We start from the raw sequence: 24,408 nt of genomic DNA on the forward strand, positions 1-24,408 counted from the left end.
CATCAGCAAGTTCAGGGCAATGCAGAGAAATCTGAGGCAGAAAACAGAATTAAATTTGTGGCAGAAGAGATGAGGGCTTCCTCCCAGCACCAAAGGGCAGCTCTGGCTTAATGTGGCCATCCCAGACACTTTGCAGGGACCAGCCCTGCCAGTGAAAGGTCAGGGACTGCTCACAGCCAGGGTCTGTCCCTGCCTGTTGCCACCAGAGCCACAAAAGCAGCACTGGGAGAGGTCTGGAGTGATCCAGCCCAGCAAAAAGTGCAACAAAGCATGGGGACACCAGGAGAGGCAGGACTCAGAGTGACCTGCCTAGATAATACATGTCACCCACTGACAGGCTCAAACCAGTCTCTGGAAGAGATTTTTCTTTGACAACATCAAATGCAGCAGCCAAAACAAGCAGATCAATAACAGAGCAGAGAGTGCAGGTCACAGATCAGGGCACAGCTGCACAAGTGGCTCCTCCTGCTCCTACCACAGGGCAAACTGCTGAGGAGGGGCACAGCCTGTGTGTCACCTTCCCCTGGCAGCCTCCACAACTCCCCTGCCCTCTCCAAGACCTTCCCTGATTATTGCTCCAGTGCTGGGCTCCCCACAGGAGAGAAGCAAACATTCTTATCTCATCCCTCCTTCCCAAACGGCTCTGCAGAGCTGCCATGGTAACAGGAACAGGAAGGCACAGGAGAATTCCTGCCTGGATCCCAGGGGGATCCAGGGCTCCTCCAAGCCCTCTGCCTCTGCAGGGGAACCTCCACTCTGGAGGGGAACCTCCCTGTGCTTCCCATGCAGCTCCTGTGCTGAGTGCAGGATCCAGGCTGGGCTGGCTCCCAGCACCTGTGGGACGAGCCCCTGTGCAGGGAAGGCTGCAGTTCTCTCTGGAGCTGGGACACTCAGCTCGGACACTCAGCAGGGCCCCAGTTCTCTCTCTGGAGCTGGGACACTCAGCTGGGACACTCAGCAGGGTCCCAGTTCCCTCTCTGGAGCTGGGACACTCAGCTGGGACACTCAGCAGGGTCCCAGTTCCCTCTCTGGAGCTGGGACACTCAGCAGGGCTCCAGTTCTCTCTGGAGCTGGGACACTCAGCAGGGCCCCAGTTCCCTCTCTGGAGCTGGGACAATCAGCTGGGACACCCAGCAGGGCCCCAGTTCTCTCTCTGGAGCTGGGACACTCAGCTGGGACACTCAGCAGGGCCCCAGTTCTCTCTCTGGAGCTGGGACACTCAGCTGGGACACTCAGCTGTGGGTAAGGGCACAATTCCTGCCCTGCCCTTGCAAAGCCTGATTTATCTCCTGTGGCACAGCCCCAGGGGCTGCTCCCTGGGGAAGGAGGGAGGGAGGGAAGGCTTCTCCTGCAGGCAGGGGGGAGGCAGGGATACCTACGCTGCACCCAGCTCCCCGTCACCGGGCTCAGGAAGTTGGGGTACAGGCCCTGTGGCTTCTCCACTCTGCTGAGCACCTTTCTGATGTTCATCACCTGTGAGAGAGCACAGACAGCCCGGGTTATGCTCTGTCCCTCCCTCCCTCCCCTGCCCTGCTCCAGCCCAGCACACAGCTCAGGAGGGAGATGCTGTGGGGCTCAGCCCAATCCTGATTTCAGAAATGGTTCTGGAAACCCTGCACAGCCCCACTCCAGCTCACTGCCATGGAGAGAAGGGATCCTGGGAGACTTTGTGCTTCCAGGACCTGAAGGGGCTACAGGGAATTGGAGAGAGACTTTTCCCAAAGGTGTGGAGTGACAGGACAAGGGGGAATGGCCTCAAGGTAAAGGAGGCCAGGGTTAGATGGGATATTGGGAAGAGATTCCTCCCTGGGAGGGTGGGCAGGCCCTGGCACAGGTGCCCAGAGCAGCTGGGGCTGCCCTGGATCCCTGGCAGTGCCCAAGGCCAGGCTGGACACGGGCTGGGAGCACCTGGGACAGGGGAAGGTGTCCCTGCCATCGCAGGGGTGGCACTGGGTGGGCTTTGAGATCCCTTCCAAACCCAAGTCTGATTCTGTGCTTGGGGATCTGGGTGGAAATGGGAGATGTGAGCGATGCCAGGGGTGATTTCTTCCATGATCCAAAGGGAAGGGAGTGGCAGGGATGAGTGACTCACACAGCACTTAAATTCACCATGTGGTCACTTAATGTGATGAATTGGGGCCTTTAATTTCAACAACAGACAGTTCCTTTAATACCCCAGAACAACCAGCACTTAAGTCTCTAAAGCCTCCCTTGGTTTCACCCCCATTAAATCCAATAGGCCTTTCCCTTAAGGGACCCAGTTAAATTCCTTGCAGCATAAATATTCTATTATAACCTACAGAGCAGCTAATTTGCCCTAAACCTTTTACAAAATCAGACAATTTGCACACCAAAAGCTGGCTGCAGCCTTAAGCCAGTGCTTCCAAGGAAGTTGTCAGGCTCCATAATATTTACTGGAGTTTAGGAGCTTGGCATGTTAATGACAGGTTTGAATAAAAGACACAGATGGGCTTTAATTCCTGCTAAAATCACCCAAGTCCCAAGCTGGGAGCTCATGAGTTGATGTGCTCCACTGCAGGAATTTCCCACAGGCTGGGCTGTTAGAGCCCACAGCATCCCACATTTTCCCTCTCAGGGTGGCTGGGATCCATTTTCTGTGCACACATCAGCCCAGGAGAGTCTCTCAGAAAGGTTTTGCCCTTTTCCCTCCATGGGCTCAGGAGGAGAAGAGGAAAAATCTCTTAGGCTGGGGACAGAGGTTTGACCCTGGCTCAAGATGCCATGGTTTGAACCCAGAATGAGGATGCAGTTCTGGTTTTTAGCAGTGCATCCCCAATGTTTCCATCATCTTCCTCACACATTTTCTCTCCACAGCACTGCTCCCTTTCCTGGCCTCTCCTCAGCTCCCCCTCCCTGGGAGCAATTTGTCATCATCCCTGTCCTCAGGAACCTCAGCCTTGTCCCCATCCCACATCACCAGCCTCTCTTGATCTTCCCACACTTTCCTGGGTTTCCTGTTTCCCTTCACCCTCTGCTTTTCCCTGCTCTGTGCCTCTCACTGCTCATCCCACCCTCACTGCTTCCCATCCACTCCATCCCAGCTCCACTTTGCTCTCCCAGCTTCTTCCTCCTCTTGTTTTTCCTGTCTCTCCTTCAAATCCCCTCCTTGTTTCACAGCTGACAGACCTGCTTGGACACACCCTGGAAAAGCAGAATTTGTGACTTTTTTTGGCAGCCCTGTCTGTTTGTGGCACTCTGGACCAGCCCCATTTCCCCTGGGCTCACGGGGGCAGTTTGGGTTCTGCCTGGCACAATCTGTGTCCCTCAGAGCAGGCTCCTGAGGGATCTGCATCCCCTGATGGCTGCACCTCGGCTGTGCCCTGCTCTGGGTAAAATTCACACCAGGAAAAACACCCCAGGGGGATGAAGAGGCCAAGCCATGGCAGCCCAGGCTGGGCTCACTTGCCTTTTCTGCAAACACTGGGTTGCCAGAGAGCTGGGAGAGGTGCAGGAACTCCAGGTGCAGGGTCCCAAATTCTGCCAGGATGCTGCTTCCAGCAGATGCCCAGCCCCAGCTCCAGCTCATGCCACTGCAAGGAGAGAAAAGAGAGCCCTCACTGCCAGCAAACACAGCCAGAGCCTGGGGTGGGCCTGCCCCAGGGCAGCCCTGCCTTTGCCAGGTGTCCTTTGGGGGTTGGAAAGGACACACACATGGATTTGGGACACACACGCAGATTTGGGGCACACACACACACATTTAGGACACACACACACACACAGATTTGGGGCACACACACACACACACACAGATTTGGGGCACACACACACACATTTAGGACACACACACACACAGATTCAGGACACACGCACACACACATTAAGGACACACAGATTTGGGACACACACACAGATTCAGGATACACACATTTAGGACACACACACACAGATTTGGGACACACACACACAGATTTGGGACACACACACACACACATTTAGGACACAGAGATTTGGGACACACACACACATTTAGGACACACACACATTTAGGACACAGATTTGGGACACACACACACACATTTAGGACACACACACACATTTAGGACACACACACACATTTAGGACACACACACATTTAGGACACACACACACACATATTTAGGACACACACACACATTTAGGACACACACACACACATTTAGGACACACAGATTTTCAGCAGCAGTTCCAGTGGTACTGAGCTGTGATCTTCCAGAGATTCTTTAGGACTAACACACAGACTGCACAAACTGCATTTCTTTGTGGCAGAGCTCAGCTGACAAACAGCCTGGGAGGAGCACTGCCAGCCTGGCCCACACAGATATTGTGGGATAAAATAAATATCCTTGTGGTACCCCACGGCTCTGGGTGTGCCTGGAACCCTCCAGGCAGGACAATGCCCTGGGGATGCAGGGTTGGATGTAACCAAAGCAGCCTCTGTGGCTGCTGCCCCAGAGCCACCTCAGAGGTGTGGTGGCTCCAGTTTTGCATCTCCTGGCAGTGAACCCGGGGAGGGGACAGCTCCAGGGACAGGGAAGGGTGGGGGTGACACTAGATGGCGCCGGGAAGCTTGGCTGGGAGAGAGAAGGGCTTGTTGTTTACAGGAGGTTAAAACTAATGATCCTTCTGAGCACGAAAAGAAAAAAAAAAAAAGTTTCCCTCGCTGTGATGGAGAGGAAAACGTGGCAGGTCCCGAGCTGGCTGTTTGCCTGCAAGGAGAGCCCTAGGCAGGCTCAGCTCAGCTTGGCTCAGCTCAGCTTGGCTCAGCTCGGCTCAGCTCAGCTCAGCAGGGCTGCAGCTGCCAAGTGGGGCCGTGTTTGTTGTCACAGCAGCTCTGTGGGGTCACAGAGCCCATCCCAGCCCTGCCCTCCCCAAAACCACAGCACGGGCTGTGCTGCTGCAGCCTGAGCTTTGGGTCAGGCAGCACAGGAGGAACCAGAGCCCTTCTGCAGCCTGCAGTGACCCCCTGCAGGAAAAGCTTTTGTCAGCCTTGCAAACTGGGCCTTCACAGCTGCTCTGCCTCTGGCAGCTCAGAGGAAGCTGCTGTTTGAAGGACCTTGGCCTCCAAGGGAAAGGAACACATCCAGAACTCCTTTATCTCTCAGATAAGCGGGTCTGAAATGTCAAAGTATTGCCTTCCCCATGGGGATCCAAAGCAGCAAAAGCAGTGAGAGAGGCCAGGAGAGAATGCTGAGGGAAAATCTGGAGGTACAGAGGGTTAGGGAGACGTGAAGGAAAGGACTGCAGCACAGGGAGAGCTCACAGAGCAGAGCACAGAGCAGCAGCTGGAGCACACAGAGCTGCCAGGGCCAGCGTGGCAGCTGGAGCAGCAGGATGGAAAGAGGGACAGACAGCCAGGGACAGCAGTGTGAGATGGGACAGACAGCCAGGGACAGCAGGCAGTGTGAGATGGGACAGACAGCCAGGGACAGCAGTGTGAGATGGGACAGACAGACAGGGGACAGCAAGCAGCCACAGGAAGCTCATCAGCAGAGAGGGGACCCCAGAGGAAAAGGTGACAGAAAGAGATAAAGGCAGCTGGGTATGGGAGAGCTGGGGGGGCTGGCTGTGCTTGGACCCTCGAAAATGAATGTGCAGAATTGACTCAATGCCAAGGGAGTTTTTGGTTTCAAATTTCTGAATGTCCTTCTTAACCCACCCCCCAAGCTGCCTCCAACAGAGGCCCACACACGCTGCAGGACCCTCCTCCTTTTGGGATGCTCAGGTCTCTCTGGAATTAGCACACCCTTGCAAAAGCAGAAGTGGAGAGAGAATTCCTCGTTGCAAAACTCTTCTGGGCTTTGTTCTGGCCCTGATGTTTGGGTCAGTGTGGTCTCACAGCCTCACCTCGCCCTCCTCTGCTCCACTTGCACACTGAATAATTCCCTTTCCCTGGGGGTTCACAGCCCTTGGCTGCTCCTCGTGCTCCTGCAGCAGCTCGGGCTGTGGATGCAGCTCCCTCCGTGCCTGCTCCTAAACCAGCTGCACTGGTTTAGTCCTGCAGCCCTCCCAGCAGCCCCAGAGCTGCAGGGGGGCTCTGGCTGTGGCCTCCGTGTTCTGTCGATTTTCTCTGCTCTCACTCAAGGTCATCAGCAAAACATTTTGGGAATGTCTGGGCAGACAGAGGCTGCTTCAATTGTCTTCACAAAGGGCAGGGGAGGGTTTGGCATTTCTGTGAAAGGTTAGTCTATGCAGAGCCTTTATCAGCCACAGAGGAAGCAGGATGTCTGTGCTGTAAAAAAGGACAATTACAGTGCTGCTGGTGGCTCCAATTTTCCCTGGGATCAGGAGCACATCAGACAACTGAGGGGTGACAGTGATATTTGAGCCAAATATTTGGAAGTCTTTTGCTTGCAGAGCCAAGGAGGAGATTTGGGCTAAGGGCTGGAAACGACTTTGAGTGTTTTGCAAGAGGTGAGGATGAAAGGTTTTGTTAACCCACATTTCCTGCAGCTCTCACCCGTGGATTTGTTTGGATGCATCAGAACCAGCAAATCCAAAATCCCTGCCTGGCTGGCAGGGAATTGTCTGCCAGGAGAGCCAGGAGCAGCAGGGCAGCCCCAGCTCTGCTCTGTTTGCTGCCAGACCTTTTGCAGGGATTTACTGAACTCAGCTGCCTCCCTGGCCATGAGAACATCACCAACCTGAATTCTGGGCACTAAGGAAGGACAGAGCCTGGCTGAGGGCTGTGTGCTGTGTTCTCCCCCTTTCCAGCACCAAAACTGTCAGCCAGTCCCATCCACTCCCTTGCCTAGTTTTTCCAATTTTTTTTAAATCCATTTTTTCTGGCTGAATTCACATGCATCTAGCTGGGCACACTGCAAAAATCCATGCTACGAGCAGACTAGAAAATCACCTTTTCACAGAACACGAGAGTGAGGAAAATGCTCTTGCAGCAGGGAGCCCTGTCAGGAGGCAGAGGAAGAAACTGTGGCCAGCCCCAAATGAATAAAACACAGCTGGGTTTGACCTGAGTCACCTGCAAGCTGTGCCAAGGTCTGAGCTGGCAAAGCAAGTGACCTCGAGGAATCTGCTCTGGAGGGGCCAGCTCTGAGGAGCTCTGCTGCTCCTGGTCCTTCCCAGCTCCAGAGCTAAAGGGAATGCTGCTGAGGATGTGTGCCTTGCCTGCCCAGGTTGATGACTCCACGTGGGATCCCAGTGGGGGTGTTGAAGGCTGGCAGAAGTTTCTCTCCAAGTTCCAGGGCTTTGCTCTTGAACACCTGTTAAAAGGGAGGATAAATATTTGATGGGACGAGTCACAGAGGATTCTCCCACATCCCCTTTTGCAAACACACTGTCATGAAACACTGGAGGTGCTGCAGAACCCCTGCTCCAGGTGTGCTGTGCCCTGGCTCCCCTGCACAAAAAATCTGAACCAAAAGTCTCACTGGACTTTTGCATCTCTAAATTTCCTCTCCAATCTGCACTAACCCAGCCCCCAGTCCCCTGCCAAAGCCTCAGCCTGGAGCAGAGCAGCTCACCACAGCACCCTGTGATCTGAGCTGATCCAGAGTGCTCTCCAAACCTTCCCATGCCCAGGATGGCAGAGAACACAAGGAGCTGCAATCACTGAGTGAAAATCAGAAGAAATCCTTCTGGCCTGAAGCACTGCTAGATTTACAACGCAGGCTTGCCCAGATTTTGTTTTCATCCCCTGTTGTAAAAACCATGATTTCCAACCAACCATCTTCTCCTGGCAGCTCCTGGCCAAGAAGGATTGGTGGTTTCATGGCTAAGCTGCTCCTTTTCCACTGGTAATGCCTCAGTTTTGGGCTTTCCAGTCAAATTGCAGCTTATGGTGCCTTGCAGCACAAAGCAAGCACACACAATTATTTTGGGACAGACTGATACCAGCACTAATCTTCACTGCAGAGATTAGTCCTGATCAAGAGAAGCCTCTAAGTGACTTAGGAGATAAAGCACAAGCCTTTTACCTCTAGCCCTGTGGTGGTGGCTCTCAGAAAGCAGGAATTCATTGCTCTAAAAATACAGCACTGAGGAAACCTGAGCTCTCCTGTGGGCTCACAGACCTTTGATACTCTCACAAGGAAACAGGGGGTTGGCTCAGAAGGGAAAGAAAGGGACAGGGACTGGTTTTTGCCTTTCAGGGACACTGACTGGGTAAGTGACAGGCGCTGCCCCAGCTGCTGATGGGACTTCAAGAGGTCACTGCTGGAGTTCTATGGTTTAATGTGGTTTCTTTTTGCTCTGTTGATCTGCAACCTGTTGAAGTTGTCACTGAGGCAGATTCTGAGTCGGGGCACTGAGTCTTTGAGAGTTTTCCCTGGAGGGAAATCCCAGAGGGAAGTCATTCCTGGAACACATTTCAAATGCAGCTGAAGTAAGAGAGCTGCTCCTGCATCAACGGTGCAGGAGCCATCCCACCCTCTGTGCTGGGGCAGCAGCAGAGCTGAGCTCTCATTTAGGGCCAGTCCTCACAGAACTCCCCCTGAACCAGAGCTTCAGCTCACCAAAGACTCCCAGGGCAGAGGAATAATCTCCTCATCTCCCTGCAGATGTGGAATTGCAGCCCAGGCACACCATCAAACAGATTATGGCATTGTGGGAGGAGGGAGGGCAGTGGGAATGAGATCTCCTGCCTCACCCAGGGCTCCAGCCTCCACCTCAGGGGTGACACCAGGCTCTGCATCCACCTCAGGGATTCCTGCTCCACAGGGATGTGCAGTGAGAGGGGAGCACCTGCCCCTCTCAGCTGCCCTCCTGAGCCCGAGGCAGGATCTGGATGATGTCTGGTGAAACCTCACCCGACTTGGAAGAGAGAGGAACAAGCACAAAGACGAAGATCCTCTGCAAATGGCATTTCCCCGGGGAGCAATGTGTCCAACTGCAAACGTGTCCTGCTAGAATTGCCCACAGGAGGAAAGATCTCTGGCAAATGAGCCGTGCACGGTGTGTGCAAGGTAATTATTCCAGGCTTAATTAAAGGAACATTAGTGGCATTTCCATATTCACAAAAAGGATGGGTTCAGCCTGTTGTTAAGGGGGATTATCTGATGCTGAGGGCAGAGCTCCCAGCTGGTTCCTGGGGCTGGGGGACACTGTGGGGACAAACCTCCTCTCCAGTCAGGTAGTAGGTGGCCAGGAGCCCTCCGATGTAGCGGATGTTCACCTCGAACAGGGAAGCTTCTCCATTCTGCAAAGACACAAGGACAGCCCTGAGTGCAGGACAGCCCTCAGCTCTGTGCCCCTCTCAGCTCTGTGCCCCTCTCCCAGCTCTTTGTGCCCCTCTCTCAGCACTTTGTGCCCATCTCTCAGCTCTGTGCCCCTCTCCCAGCTCTGTGCCCCTCTCCCAGCTCTGTGCCCCTCTCCCAGCTCTGTGCCCCTCTCTCAGCACTTTGTGCCCCTCTCTCAGCACTTTGTGCCCATCTCTCAGCTCTGTGCCCCTCTCTCAGCTCTGTGCCCCTCTCCCAGCTCTGTGCCCCTCTCTCAGCTCTTTGTGCCCCTCTCTCAGCACTTTGTGCCCCTCTCTCAGCACTTTGTGCCCCTCTCTCAGCTCTTTGTGCCCCTCTCCCAGCACTTTGTGCCCCTCTCCCAGCTCTGTGCCCCTCTCTCAGCTCTTTGTGCCCCTCTCTCAGCACTTTGTGCCCCTCTCTCAGCTCTTTGTGCCCCTCTCTCAGCTTTGTGCCCCTCTCCCAGCACTTTGTGCCCCTCTCCCAGCTCTGTGCCCCTCTCTCAGCTCTTTGTGCCCCTCTCTCAGCACTTTGTGCCCCTCTCTCAGCTCTGTGCCCCTCTCTCAGCTCTTTGTGCCCATCTCTCAGCTCTGTGCCCCTCTCTCAGCTCTGTGCCCCTCTCTCAGCACTGTGCCCATCTCTCAGCACTTTGTGCCCCTCTCAGATCTGTGCCCCTCTCTCAGCTCTTTGTGCCCCTCTCTCAGCTCTGTGCCCCTCTCTCAGCTCTGTGCCCCTCTCTCAGCTCTTTGTGCCCCTCTCTCAGCTCTGTGCCCCTCTCTCAGCACTTTGTGCCCCTCTCCCAGCTCTGTGCCCCTCTCTCAGCTCTGTGCCCATCTCTCAGCTCTGTGCCCCTCTCTCAGCTCTGTGCCCATCTCTCAGATCTGTGCCCATCTCTCAGCTCTGTGCCCCTCTCTCAGCTCTGTGCCCCTCTCTCAGCTCTGTGCCCATCTCTCAGCACTTTGTGCCCATCTCTCAGCTCTTTGTGCCCCTCTCTCAGCACTTTGTGCCCCTCTCTCAGCTCTTTGTGCCCATCTCCCAGCACTCTGTGCCCCTCTCTCAGCTCTTTGTTTGCTCTGCAGGGACAGGGGCAGCCTGGAGGGAAGAGAAACCCCAACTGCCCCATTTATCACCTGAGGCAGCACCTGGGTCAGGCTGGGCAGATCACACAGTCACACAATCCCAGAATCACAGTCACACAATCCCAGAACCTCCTGAGCTGGAAGGGACCCACCAGCATCATCCTGGTCTGCCCAGACACCCCACCAACCCCACCCTGGGCACCCCTGGAGTGCTGTCCAAGAGCTCCTGGAGCTCTGGCAGCCTCAGGGCTGTGCCCATTCCCTGGGGAGCCTGGGCAGTGCCAGCACCCTCTGGGGAAGAGCCTTTGCCCAAATTCCACCCCAAACTTCCCCAACACAACTTCAGAGAGATCACAGCACTGAGTTTCAAGCAGAGCTGGTGGGTCCTGCAGTCCCTGTCCTGCCTTTCTGGACTGTGAGAGCTCCTTGTACAGAGGCAATATTGAATTAATTTCCCCCTGCCTGCCTTGCTGTGCTCCCTGACTCCACGGATCAATCCATAGCATTCACTCTTGTCTTTACAGATCAATCTATTCTGCAGGCCAAGATTAAAAGCTTTTATGAAATCCAGATAAATTATCTCCCAGTTGATTTTGTCCCTTGTTTATCGATTCAGTAACAGACTGAGACCATTCACCAAATTTATCAGCTGTGGGCTGCTTTTATGAATCCATGAATGCCAGTGGTGCCCTCCCAAATGATGCTTCTCTATACAGGCAGCTGCAGGCATTGTTCCCGTGGGAGAACCATTCCTCACAACAACTAGACTGGCTTTAAACAAATACAAGTTTAAGCTGCACTTTGGTTTTCACATTCTCTGTGTGTGCCACTGATGAGATGCCATCAGCTGGGGACGGGGGATGCAGGAGCTGGGACAGAGGAGGCACCAGAGCCCCAGCACAGCCCCTCGTGTCCAGCACAGCTCCAGCAGCCCTGGAGAAGCAGCCCTGGCTGTTTTCAGAGGTGATGCCCTTCCTGACAAACCCTGGCTCCTCTGTGCTCCCCCTCTGCTGCTGAGGTGTCACACAGGTCCCAGCAGTGACACCAACAAAGAACCCAGACAAGGGGAGCTGGGTTTACAACCTTAATCTAATTTAATAAGAAAATTTAATGAGGAAATCTCGTTTTATCACAGGCAGACATTTACCTGAGACCAAACAGAACTCGTTCTTTGATGAGCAACATTTCCTTGGGGTGTCTAAGAGTGAGTGTCTGTTTCCATTACCCAGACCAGAGCCATTAAACCCTGAACCTTCTTGTCAGCCAGACACGCTGAGGCTGAGCTGCTGGCCCCTGCTGGAACCAGCAGAAAATTGGGGTGAATCACTGCACTGCTCCCTTTGGCCTCGGAAAGAAAAGCAGCTGAGTGGTTTCTGCCCCTACAGAGCTGTGCTTTCCCTCCCCAAAGGCTCCTGGGGAGGACTGTGCTCAGGCCTGGCAGTTTAGGTGGCACAGCAGGCATTGCCAGCAGCTGACTCACCACGTTCAAGTCAAAGCTCTTCTCCACCCACTGCTTGGCTTCTTGGAATTCCTCCTCGAGCTCCATGATGTAGAGGGTATCTAAGGCATCTATCACAGTTGCTCCTCGAAGGCCTCCTGTGTGGCACAAACACAACAGAGGGATGAAAGCACAGCTCTGAGTCAGCCTGGGGGGCTGGCACAGGCAGCAGCTCCCAGTCCCCGTGCTGGGGGTGTCTGGGTGGCACCAGGGCTGCTCAGCTCTGCACCCACAACTGCAGAGGTTCAATTTCCAAAAGTCTGAAAGAATGCTGAGTTCTGGAAGAACTGCCCCAAGGAGCAGCTCAGGGTGCACACCTGAAGCCCCCAGCCACAAGTGCAAGCCTTGTCCAAGTCAGTCCTGCCTGGCCAGAGTGGCTCAGCAATGTCTGTGCTGTCACCAAGGGACACGGGGACTGTGACTCGATGAGCATCATCCCTGCAGCCCAGAGAAGTGCTCAGACCCACCCATTCCAGGCTCCTTCCTCCTCCCAGCGCTCCTCTCCCCCAGGGAAGGATCCTGCCTTATTTTGTTGATGCTTCAAGATTGCAGTTTTGACACTTTTCAGCCAGCCAGCACGTCATTGCTTTAATAAAAACCCAAGCAGGACTTTCCTGCTCCACTACGGATTGCTGCCTTTCGGATGCTGGCTGCATCAAAAGCAGGGGCTGTGGGAGAGGAGGGAGGCAGAAACAGCCCCCAGAAATGCATTTATTCCTGCAGGCCTGGGAAATGGCCAACTCACTGGAGCCAGCTCCAGGAGCAATGGCTGCATGGAGTCAAACAGTCACTGGATCAACTGGTGGGCTCTAAAAATCAGCTGGGCTGACGTGGGCCTGGAATGCTTGCCAAAAGCACTGAGCATGGAAAACAACACCACGGCAGGCAGGGCTGCTTTCATCAGCCCTAATGACTCTTCAATATTAATGATGATGTGATTTTTACACACTTTCCTGTTAGCAAGGAGAGACGTGACAGGGAGGCAGGGAGAGCATTTTAAACAGGGAAGGAAGGGCAGTGGCACCTGAGGCACAGCTGGTGCTGTGATAGTCTGAGAGGAAAATCACACTGCTGGGCTCGCCTTAATTTGATGATATAATCAACAAAAGCTTTTCATAATCTGCAGAGAGACAATGAGGAAAGTTGGATTTGCTCAAGCTAAATGGAGACAAAGAGACAACAAACTCACCATTTTCTGGGATGATTAATTGAAGTGAGGAATATTGCTGGAATTGACAGAGCCTTTTATGTTTTTAGCAAGTCAGGGTTTTAACTTGGGGAATGGCTCTGGGGACTGGGAACTCTCTGCTTGGAGTGGCTCAGCTCTCCTGCCTGTGTTTGACAAAGTGGAGGGCAAACCTCGCTCCCCTGCTGCTTTGTCTTTGTGTCACATTAAACATTTGTTTTAAATCCTCCCTCACCCTCTGCATCAGAAGAACCTGGGGCTGTGTGTTCTGTACCAGGGGCTGGGCCGTGTTCCCTTTCTTCTGCACCAGCTTTGAAGCAGCTGCAGCTGCTCAGTGGCTCCTCTCCTGCAGCCCCAGAGCTCTCCCCACGCCAGCCCCAGCCCCAGAGAGGGATGAAAAGGCAGCTCCTGCCCCTCCTCAGCAAAGCAGGGCTGTGCCTGTCCCTCGCCAGGACAGAGGGCACCCAGAGAGTCCCTGAGCCTGTGATTTCTGTGCCAGGGCAGCACCTTCCCTCCTCCCTGCTCAGCTTGGCTTGCTCAGAGCAGGAGGGAGCTGCAGGGGCAGCTGTCAGAATTTGGTGTGTGCACACCCCAGCACTCACTGCAGCACAAACACACCCAGCTGGCAGCGTGGTGCCACCTCCTGCCACCTCCTGCCAGCTGTGTTACCCCATCAGCACCTCCCTGCACCTGCACATTAGGGTGGGAGGGCTGCAATCAAAGGGGAGGCAGCTCCAAACCAAATCCAGCCCCTCTCTGTCACTTCTGACTCTTGCTGACACCCTCATCTCCAAATTGCTGGTTTCAGTGTGACTGTTCTTGCTCTCAGGGAGTTTTAAAGTAGGAACCAAGAAACCCTCCCAAGAAAGCTGTGACAGAAACCCTCCTGGCTGTCCCCAGGGCTGGGAGCAGTGGCTTTAGAGCAGGACCCCACAAACCCAAGCGTGCAATGAAAACCCCTCCTGATCCTGCTGCAGACTGGCTGGGGTGGGGACACCTTCACCAGGGAGAGAACAGGGACCTCAGGGGCTCTGGGGACATTCCTGAGTGTCACAGCAGCTCTGGTGACAGGGCCCCTGCCCAGAGCTGCCCCTGAGTGAGGAGCAGCAGCTGATGGGAGCAGACAAAGGTTCATCTCTCCCTGAGCTGCAGGAGGGCCTGTGCCACCCTGGATTTGCTCTTTTGTGCAGCAGAAGAATGGAGAGAGGAGTGTGGGCAACAAGGCTGCTCTGTTCCTGCTGCCACCCACCCCAGGAGCTGAGCCCTGCCTCAGAGAGCACCAACCAACACTGACTTCATTGATCTGGGCAAAGGTGCTGGCTGGAGAGGAGCTGGCACCGCTGGCTCTCAGGGGTTTTGCCTTGTTTTGTTTCTTCTTTTCTTAATTTCTTTGGGGTTTTTTTAGCCCAGATTCACCTGCCTCTTCCAAGACCTGAACAAGTGACCTAACCCCAGCATTCATGCAGCACCCAGAGCTTAGCAAAAGTTGATTTTCTGAAGAGGAGCAGCTGTGATGGGAGGGATGGAGAGCACTGCCTTCCCTCTTCCCAAAATAGCCACCATTCAGGTGGAGTATCACTGCCCAGACAGACTTGAAGGGCTCCCAGCTGCAAGTCTGTCCCTTGAGAGCCTTAAAAAAAGCCACCAAAGTGATGCTTCAGCAGCCAAGTAGCTCTGAGTGGGGTCTGAAATAGCCTTTTCCTCATGAAGGAGAGCTCCTCCCAAAGGCTCTCCTGAATCCACCACACTCTCTGTGCCTGGGCATGGAGAACAAGGACCCTGCAGAGGCCCCCAAAGCACAGGCTGGACCCTCCTGTCCCACCAGCTTTGCTTTGGGGTCCAAGGACCACGGAGGAGTTCAGGGTGTGCCTTTGGGAAGGTGAACACAGTGCCAGGATTGCCAAGCAGCAGGAGATGGGAGCATCCTCACCAGGATCTCCAGCAGCTTTCCAGCACTCCCTCACGCCAGGGTTCAGCTCAAATAAAATTATCCTTTCACAGGCTGGTTTGGGTTGGAAGGGGCTTTAAAGATCATCCAATTCCAACCTTCCACTAGAAAATTCCTTGTGCTGTGTCCCCCCTGTTTAGAGCCACGTTCCCCCTGTGACTGCCACCACCAGGGAGGGATGGAAGCCCACCCTGACCCCAGCCAGCCCTGCCAGAGCCCTGCAGAGGGCTGGGGGAACCTCATCTCTAATGCCCTCAGCCCCAGGGGGCCTGCTGCTGCCATTTGGCAAAGAATCCCTGATGAAGTGACTCAGTGAACAGAAACCAAATCCTTCATCTCCAACAAAGCCATTTCAGAGCCCGTACAGCGACGCTTTGTGCCACGGCCTCAGATGAACAGCACGAGCCATTAGGAAGATATCAGACTTAATCTTGCATGCAGCAGGACTGTTTAAATGCCACAGAACGGGGGGCTTCAAACAGCTCTTTGCTAACTTTAATAACAGAGTTTACAACTGAAAAGCAAGAGCAGAAGGGGGAGGAATTTAGATCAGCGCAATGTAAACCCAGATCAAAAATGAAAGGTCTTGACTCCCACTGTTCTTATGTCAGATTGTATTTGTCAAAACAGAAATTAGTGCTGAAATCTTGTTTGGAATAAAAATTAGGATGCAGTTTCTATGAAACACGATGAACTTGTTAAGTGCCAAGGCACAAGGGGCTCTGATTGTCACTGGTTGTTTACCTTCACCTCCTGGGGTACAGGGGGGAAAACACCAGATCCCTTCCCCTGCTTCTGCTACTCTGAAGGCTTCAATTAAAATCAGTGCCCTGTTACAGCAGCAGTCTGAAAAATTACTATCTCCAAGTGCTGCTTTTCCTGTTCTTTTTGGTCCTTTTTCTCCATGACAGGGCTTGGAGAGCAGCCTGAACTCCTGACATTTATCCCAAACGTGTGTGAGAAGCCTGGGAGCTGCCTGGGACCGCGTCAGCACACAGCTCCTGCCTGGTGGCAAACTGTCCAATTCTGGGAGAAATCCACACAGAGACGTTTTACACAGCTCAGGATTATCTTGGCAACCAAATAAACTGTGAAAATCACTGCAGCTCCTTGAAAGATCTGCCCTGCAGCCAAGATTTGCCAGTCCCTGTGCGGAGAGCTCCAGGTCAGGCACAACCAGAGGCTGGGAGCCTGCAGCTCCTGGGCTGGATCTGGGCTCAGCCCAGAGCTCCTGCCTGCTCTGGGCTTTAGCTTGTCCTGCCAGCCAAAAAAAGCAGGAGGAATTTCCCTCAAAGCATGCAAAGAAAGAGGGTTTAAAGCAAGAGAATGTGATGGTTAGAGAAATAAGGATGAATTTATCCACCAGATCCCACCTGGTGTCTCTGCTCTTCCCAAGCACTTTGCAGCAGCCATCCAGCCAGCTCCCCTCTGGAATGGTGCAGGAACACTCCCCTGTTTATTTTGTAATATTAAATAAACACCTGTTTATTTCTTAACATTTCACCTGTTTATTTCTTAACATTTCCTGCAGCCCTCACAGCAGGGATGGGCACTGAGGATGAACTCCAGCTCCAGGAGGTGCTCTCCAGTGGAAAGTCACTGCTCCCACTGCAAGGATCAGGAGTCAGGGACCCCCAGGACAGGGCTGTACCACTGGTCCAGAAATTAAACAGAGAATCCAAATGGAACTGGGAAATGGGTTTGCTTTTCAGGGAGAAAGAAAATTTCTCAGTTAAATCCACGATCATCTCATTACAGTCCTTCAGCTGCCTGCGAGTGGTACCTACTGCAGATGAAGGCAGAAACACCAGACCTGAGCTACAGCCCTGCCAGTGCCTTATTTATTGAGTTTTTGTCTGGGAACCTGATAGCTGTAACACAGAGTAACTACATTCCCTTTATTTAAGGCAAACTAAACAAATTACATCTGAGCAACAAGGTAGCAGAAGCAAGAGATGGAGGAGACAAAGAACTAGTCCAAGAATTAGAAAAGATCTATTTCTTTTTGTATCAGCACATTCTCTTGCAGAGTTAGGGGGAAAAAAAAAGTCCATTAGCTTTTGAGCAACCTCATTTTTCTTTGCTTTCCAAATAAACCACTGCACCTACACTTCAGGGACCTCATCAAAAACCACTCCATGGCCAAGGTTATTTTCCCATCTTCCCCACATTAATCTTCCTCACTCTCCTCTCCAGGTTTTGGTCACAGGGTCACCCCTGAGTGCTCTCCATGCCCTGATGGGCAGAGCCCTGCAGGGTCACAGGCAGCCCTGTCCCCATCCCTGTCCCTCAGCTGGGAGCTGCCACCCATGGGGGTCTCAGGGTCACACCCTGTGCCAGGCCCCACACCCCAACAAACCAGCTCCCATCAGCCCAAATCACAATTCCCCCCAGTTTCAGTCTCTGATCTGCTCTCTCCCCCTTCACCCCCTGGCACATTCAGCACTCCCAGGATGCTGGCCCTGCTCTGCAGGTCACCAACCTGTCCAGCTATCAGTCCTGGCCCTGGAGATGTGGATTTCCATGCAGCTCCAGAGGAAACAGGGATCCACTGGAATTCCATGCATTTATGAGCCACAGGACATCACTCGAGGTCACACCACCCTCTGAGCTTCACACCCAAAGCAGCTCCAGCCCCGTCCTGGGCATGCAGGGTGGCAAAGTCACACCTGCCCCAGCCAGGGGAAGCTCAGGGGCTGATCATGGCCTGGAAAGATGCTCAGGAACAGCAGAGCAATCACTCCTGCACGAGGCTGGCAGGGAGCAGAGCCCCAGAACTCCACCTGCCAACCCGGGCTGAGCCTCCCACCTGCAGCCAAGCAACTCTGAAGGCTGGCACGAGGGAAATCACCCAAACATCTGGCTCACACCACAGCTCAGGCTGCTTTTTGTTGTCATCAGGAGAGATCTTCCAGGTTCCTGGGAAGTGCTGATGAATGCCAGTTCCACGTGCAGCACGGAGCAGCCTCAGCACATGGGCTGCTCAGGTAAAGCTGGCACCAGACAGGCAGCTTCAAGTGCTGCCTTTTAGGCTGCTGTGATCAAATTTAATAGAGAGCGTGTTCCAGCTGGGGAAGAAATGGCTTTTTTGGATTACAAACCACTCATGTTTTTCAAATATCAATTTCCCCTGGAGAATTAAGGCTATCGTTCAAGCTGGAGCAGCAGTGGCAGCTCTGCCCCGATCCAGTGATGGGTGGGAGACACAAAAGAGAGCTTGGGCTCATTTAGGGACGTGGAAGAAGGCAGAGTCTGGGGGGAACAGGTTAGCAATATCCTTATTAAGCACTGGGAAAAAGGAGAAAAAGGCGTTCAGCACAAAACTGAATCACTTGTCACAGCACCAGCCCCTCAGATAAGTTCCTTCCTTCAGAGGAATGGGAGAGCAGACACATGATGAGCACCTATTGCCAGCTGATTCTTAAATATTTAATACTTGGCAGCACTCCCCAGTTTAATCCTCTTTTCCCCAGTTCCTCCAACCATCTTTCAACGTTTAGTGATCCTCCAACAAGCAGCTCTGGTTCATCCCTGCACGACTCCAACACCTCCTGGAGCTGAAATCAAACTGCTCCTGTTCCAAAGCGTCAGGGAGGAGGGGAGGCTTGCCTGGGGCTGGGAACACAATCCCTGATACAGCAGAGACACCGCAAATCCACTCTCCACGTGCCTCCCATCTGTCTCCCGTGACACACAGGCAGCTCTGCAGGAAATTGGAAGTGATAATCGTTCAAATGCTCCTCTGGGAAAGAGCTTCCCTCCTGCGTTTGGGCACGGGGGCTCAGATGCTGGCCAGGCAGAGGTAATTACTTCTGACAAAGATGGGTCATTTGACGAGGCAGGAGCACTTCTGGGAGGAGCAGTTCAAGGAGGTTAAGCACAAGACAACAGCTGGGGCAAGGCACTGCTGGTGCCTCCCTGTTCTGGATGTTTGAAATTAATTTTGGAGTGGTTAAAGGTAATCTGATTATATTCAATTTATTGCTCCTCCACAGACCTCCTGGAGGACCTGCAGCATTTAATGTGAGGGGTCCCAACAGGCCCATTAAAGCAAACACACACGTCCTACCTGCAACTATTATCCTGCTCTGCCAGAGCCACAGGTAGCAGTTAATGAGCAGAGCTGCTAATTCACCTCAGAATTCAAAGGGGAGATGCTTCATTACAACAATGAGGAGAAGGTGCCCTTCTGCCTCTCAAACACACTTCCCAAAAGTGGCAGATGTGTTATGACAGCACAGCCTGGAACTCCTGACAGTGATTTTCCCTCAGATCTGGATGAGCTCTGCAGAACAGGCACCACGTTGGAGCTGGGGCTGTAAAACCACTCATCCCTGTCGTGGTTTTATCCACAGCCCAGCCCAGCAAACATCACCTCCCAGAAATTATCTGGCCCTTAACCCCAGCCCAGGTGGGAGAGAATTCAGAGATGAAGAAACCAAACCACCCTTTGCCTGAAAATGAATAAACACATCAATTGTGCTGTTCAGTACGGGGCCTGGCTACCTGCTGAGAGCCCATGAGCTGAGCTTGGAACCCTCATAATCATCGAAGGAAGAATCTGAACACATTTTCTCTGTGAATGCAGTGGGTCAGGAGAATGCAAATGCTCCATTACCACCAGCACAAACACATTAAGCCACGGAACTCCATCACTTGGGACCATCTGTCCCTGTTCTTCCCTTTCTCTCCCATATTGTTAAAGTCACACCAACAAGACCCCAGCTGAAAGCCTCCAAATGCTCTCCAGTATGCTGCTTGACAGGATTAGATATCAAAATAATCTCAGCAAATTGGGAAAATGGTCAGGAGCAAGCGGGATGCAATTCAATGAGGCCGCACGGCGCGCTCCGCCCCGGGGGAAGCACAACGAGCCATGAAGCAGAAGGAATAAATGGTGAGGCAGCACTCTGCAAGCCATGGCCAGGCTGCAGCCCAGCAAATGCAGCTCAGACCAAGCATTTCCAGCTCAGACCAACGACTTCCAGCTCAGACCAAGCATTTCCAGCTCAGACCAACGACTTCCAGCTCAGACCAACCATTTCCAGCTCAAATCAACGATTTCCAGCTCAGACCAATGATTTCCGGCTAAAATCAATTATTTCCAGCTCAGACCAACGACTTCCAGCTCAGACCAACGACTTCCAGCTCAAATCAACCATTTCCAGCTCAAATCAACGTTTTCCAGCTCAAATAAACAACTTCCAGCTCAAATCAGTGATTTCCAGTTCACACCAATGATCTCCAGCTCAGACCAATGATTTCCGGCTAAAATCAATGATTTCCAGCTCAGAGCAATGTTTTCCAGCTCAAATCAACAATTTCCAGCTCAGACCAAGGATTTCCAGCTCAAATCAACAATTTCCAGCTCAAATCAACGTTTTCCAGCTCAAATAAACAACTTCCAGCTCAAATCAATGATTTCAAGTTCGCACCAATGATCTCCAGCTCAGACTAATGATTTCCATCTAAAATCAACAATTTCCAGCTCAGACCAATGATTTCCGGCTAAAATCAATGATTTCCAGCTCAGAGAAACGATTTCCAGCTCAAATCAACAATTTCCATCTCAAACCAAGGATTTCCAGCTAAAATCAATTATTTCCAGCTCAGAGCAACGTTTTCCAGTTCAAATCAACAATTTCCAGCTCACACCAACAATTTCCAGCTCAAACCAAGACGCTGGAATGTTGGGAAAAGCAGCAAAGCCCACCCCAGGAGGAGCAATAATGTCTCTCACAAGAAAGGGCACAGAGTCTCCTTCCAGCAGCACTTGGAGATTCCAGGGCTCAGCAGGAGGAATGTGCCCTGCAATTAAAGCTGGGTAGGTCTGAGGCTGCTCAGCCTCCAGGGGAGAAGGCTGGAGGAAACTTGACAAGGTTTTTGAGATGCTGCAAAGAAGGAGAGGGTGAAAGCACTCAGCACATCCCCAGGGAAAGGCCAAGGGGTCACTCTGAGCTCTGCAGGAGACAGGGGTCAGGCACCAGGAGCAGCTCGAAAGCACTGAGGCAGAACTGCCTGCCAGGACCTTCCAGCCTCAGGAAGGGAAGCACTGCAAGAGCCCTGGCTGCTGCTTTCTGTGCTTTGCTGCTCCCTGGCATGAGTGGGAACTGCAGGTTTCCAAAAAGCCTCCTGAAGATGCCCTGGAGAGGCAGCAGAGTGATCCTGAGAGAAGGAAGAACTCCATGAAACGTTTCCTGATGGCTCCATCCCCTGCAAACCTTCCCCAGAGCTCCCTTAGTGACAGAGAACATCACAGCTACAATTTGGGATGTACACACAAAAGTCAGGAAATTAAAAATGCTGGTTCCCACAGCAACCAGGATGGAGCCTGCCAAGAGAGAAGGAATGTTCTAGTCTGGGCTAAAGGTGTCAATTTTAATGCCTGGAGGTGACTTCCACTTCCAGCTGCCTGAAGGAGAAGTCCATGAAAGCTCTGCACTCCTGCACGGGCAGACCTTGATCCTCAGGTGCTTTGTTCCTGAATTCCCTCTCCTCCTGGCAGACACAGCACAGACTGGAGCTTGGAAATGGAGAGGAACCAGAGCTGTAAACGTGCTGTAAACCCACCCCTCAATGCTGGGATCCCCCACTTCAGCATTCAGAGTTTGTGCTTTCCCACCCCCAGCTCTGTGAGGAATCCACCCCAGAGCAATCCTGTGTTCAGAGGAAAGCACTGTGCAGAGAAACAGGAATAAAGGAATAAATTTGGTGTTCTTAACCCTGTGCTTGTGCCTGAGAGGTAAATTCTGGGTGTATTGAAATTAGTAGGAAACAACCTCTGCCTTTGGAACTTTCTCTTGAAATGCTTTTATTTTCCTGCACTGAACTTTTTCTTCCCTTTTTTCTCCCTTTTGGAGCTGCATATAAAGTGTGTTAGGGTACAGAAGGGGTGTTGGGAATAAAACATCACAAGAAGGATGAACAATTTTAGTCAGGCCAAAAAAAAAAAAAAAAAAAATCCTCACCGTGTTTCACACTGATGCCTCAAGCAAAGGCTGAGGGATTTCCTTGAACCTCCAAAAAAATCCTCTCTAGAGACAGGAACAATCCTGGGAGGCTAAAAGGAAGCACTTTGTGAAAGCAGAAAGGTCTTAGAGTGACAAATGCCTGCCACAGCATTCTGAGCACACAGAGCCAGCCCCGAGCAGTGACAAATCTGAAAGCTGATGTCCTGTGGGAGGAACTTAAACCCACTGATTAAGTGAGATAAGGGACTCCTCTCCCCCAAAAAGGCAGCAGAGATGAAAAAAAAAAATCAGAAACAAGCACCTGGAGAAATTAGAGAGGAAGAAATTCAGTAGCAGGACCCATTTGATATATGATCTCCTGGAGGTGAATAGAAAAATGTCAAAATCCAACACTAATCCAGATGAATATCCAATGAGATACATAATGAGGGTGGAAAGAAACCTCAGCAGCAGCACAAAATGATTTGATAAAGCACTTAAGTTCTAAATGTGAAATCCAACACAGCAAAGCCAGGTTGGACCCTGCTTAATCTCTTCAGGAGTTTCAGGAGTAGGAACCAAGTGAATTAAAACCAAAGTAAGTGGTTTTATTTTTTTTTTTGCTATACAGTTTCCATCTCCTCTGAATAAACACAGAGGGATAAAGCTGAGAAACCCACGAGTCTCAAGATATTTCCAACATTAAAAGGCATGGCTAAAAGTGTATTTTCAAAATATTCTTAACCTGCTCTGGATTTTATGCAGTTGCTGGTAGTGCAGGGGGGGCTGTGGCTGCAAACTCCTGGAATAAAGCTGGAGCCAGAGGGGTTCAGGCTCTGCTCCCAGGAAACAGGGACAGGACAAGAAATGGCCTCAAGCTGTGCCAGGGGAGGCTTAGGTTGGATAGAGGGAAAATTTCTTCCCTGAATGGGTTCTCAAGCATTGGAACAGGCTGCTCAGGGAGGTGCTGGAGCCAGCAGCCTGGAAGTGCTCAGGAACGTGTGGATGTGGGGTAGTGGTGAGCACAGGGCTGGTGCTGGGGCAGTGCTTGGATTTAAGGCCTTTTCCCACCTTAATTCTGTGATTCTGGCAAAAGCCTCATCAACAATCTGCCTGCAAGCAGTGGCCAGAGCCACCTGGCCCTGAGCATTCCCAGAGCCACCTCCAGCCAGGCAGGGCAGCCAGGAGCCCCAGGGGTGGCATTTACCTCCCTAGGGAATCCCAAACTGGTGTGGGTGGGAAGGGCCCTCCAGGCCCATCCCATCCCATGGATCCCATGCCATCTCACCTCATCCCATCCCATGGATCCCATCCCATCCCATGGATCCCATCCCATCCCATGGATCCCATCCCATGGATCCCACCCCATCCCATCTCATCCCATCCCATCCCATCCCACGGATCCCATCCCATCTCACCCCATCCCATCCCATGGATCCCATCCCATCTCACCCCATCCCATGGATCCCATCCCATGGATCCCATCCCATCTCACCCCATCCCATCCCACCCCACATTCCCAGTGACTCCCAGGCTGTGCCCAGCTCCCTGGAGCGGGTGCTGGATGTTTGTTCAAACCAGCTGGAAGTGCCAAGCCTCCAACTCAGCTTTTGCTGTGGAGCTGCCACCAAAGCCTCCTAATCCAGAGCTGGATCTGTGAGCAGTCCAACTCCACCCACTCTCAGCTGGCTGCCTTTTAATCACACGCTCAATATCTCTGAAGATTAGACAATTATTTCCGCATAATTAGTGTCCAGAATGAGGCACAAGCAACATCCATAATGGGGTGCTTAAAGAAAATATTAAAAGGAAAGAAGGCAAAATCTTAAAAGACGAGCTCACTGTGTTTTAAAATACACCCAGAGCCTGAAAAAAGGATTAAAAAATAGCTCCAGCCTGATTGTTCCCCGTGTGCTGTGCCACGGGGCTGCTCACGTGTGGCTTCCTCCTCATCTCTGCCTGTTCCTCTCTCTGCAGCCCACAGAGGCTCCACAGAACCCTCTCCACTCCCAGCTCAACGCAATTTTCTCCCTTTTTCTGCTCCCATTTGCTCCTCTAATGGCTGTTTTTCTATTTCTTGTTTTGTTTCCTTCTCCCCCGTTTTGCTGCGCGAAGCACTTCTGACAAATCCCACGGCACTCCCTGCTACTTCCAGGCCTCATTAAGCTCCAGCCTCAGCTTGGGGTCAGTGGAAAGTTCAGGAAGCTGCTGAGGAAGCCGGGATGATAAATGGGGTTGGGAGATAAGGTGGAGCTCGCCCAGTTTGCTGCTGGTGCTGGGCTGGGCAGAGCCCAGCTGCCCCAGTCCGGGCTCTCCCATCGCAGCCTCTCCACCCCGCTCTCCTTCCTGACTTTATTTCTCTGCTAATTTCATCATCTAAGATGAGCCCACTCTGCCCTGCCCAGCCCCAGAGCCAGGGTTTGATGCCAAGGTGTTTGAGGAGGGCTGGAGGCCACTCTTGAGACATTGGGGTTTTTTCTGGTTAAACTTTTGGAATGAGTATTTCAAGCTGAGAAGTCAGCTGAGCCGCTGTAATCAGCTTAAACCCCTGCTTAGGGG

At 52.5% G+C, this 24,408-nt stretch overlaps 1 protein-coding gene across 1 annotated transcript in view; it reads right to left on the bottom strand.

Annotated features, from left to right (window-relative positions):
- The window catches only part of MAN1C1 (mannosidase alpha class 1C member 1), a 56,281-nt gene that overhangs the window by 6,577 nt on the left and 25,296 nt on the right, over nt 1-24,408 (bottom strand). Inside the window, exons 4-8 of the mRNA XM_064398319.1 lie at nt 11,748-11,863; nt 9,071-9,151; nt 7,123-7,217; nt 3,428-3,551; nt 1,380-1,473 (exon numbers count right to left, since the gene is read on the bottom strand). Of these exons, the coding sequence (XP_064254389.1) occupies nt 1,380-1,473; nt 3,428-3,551; nt 7,123-7,217; nt 9,071-9,151; nt 11,748-11,863 (510 nt within the window). The remainder of the gene's footprint in view (nt 1-1,379; nt 1,474-3,427; nt 3,552-7,122; nt 7,218-9,070; nt 9,152-11,747; nt 11,864-24,408) is intronic.

This window comes from Passer domesticus, chromosome 24 (genome assembly GCF_036417665.1).
Source record: "Passer domesticus isolate bPasDom1 chromosome 24, bPasDom1.hap1, whole genome shotgun sequence".
Taxonomy (NCBI): domain Eukaryota; kingdom Metazoa; phylum Chordata; class Aves; order Passeriformes; family Passeridae; genus Passer; species Passer domesticus.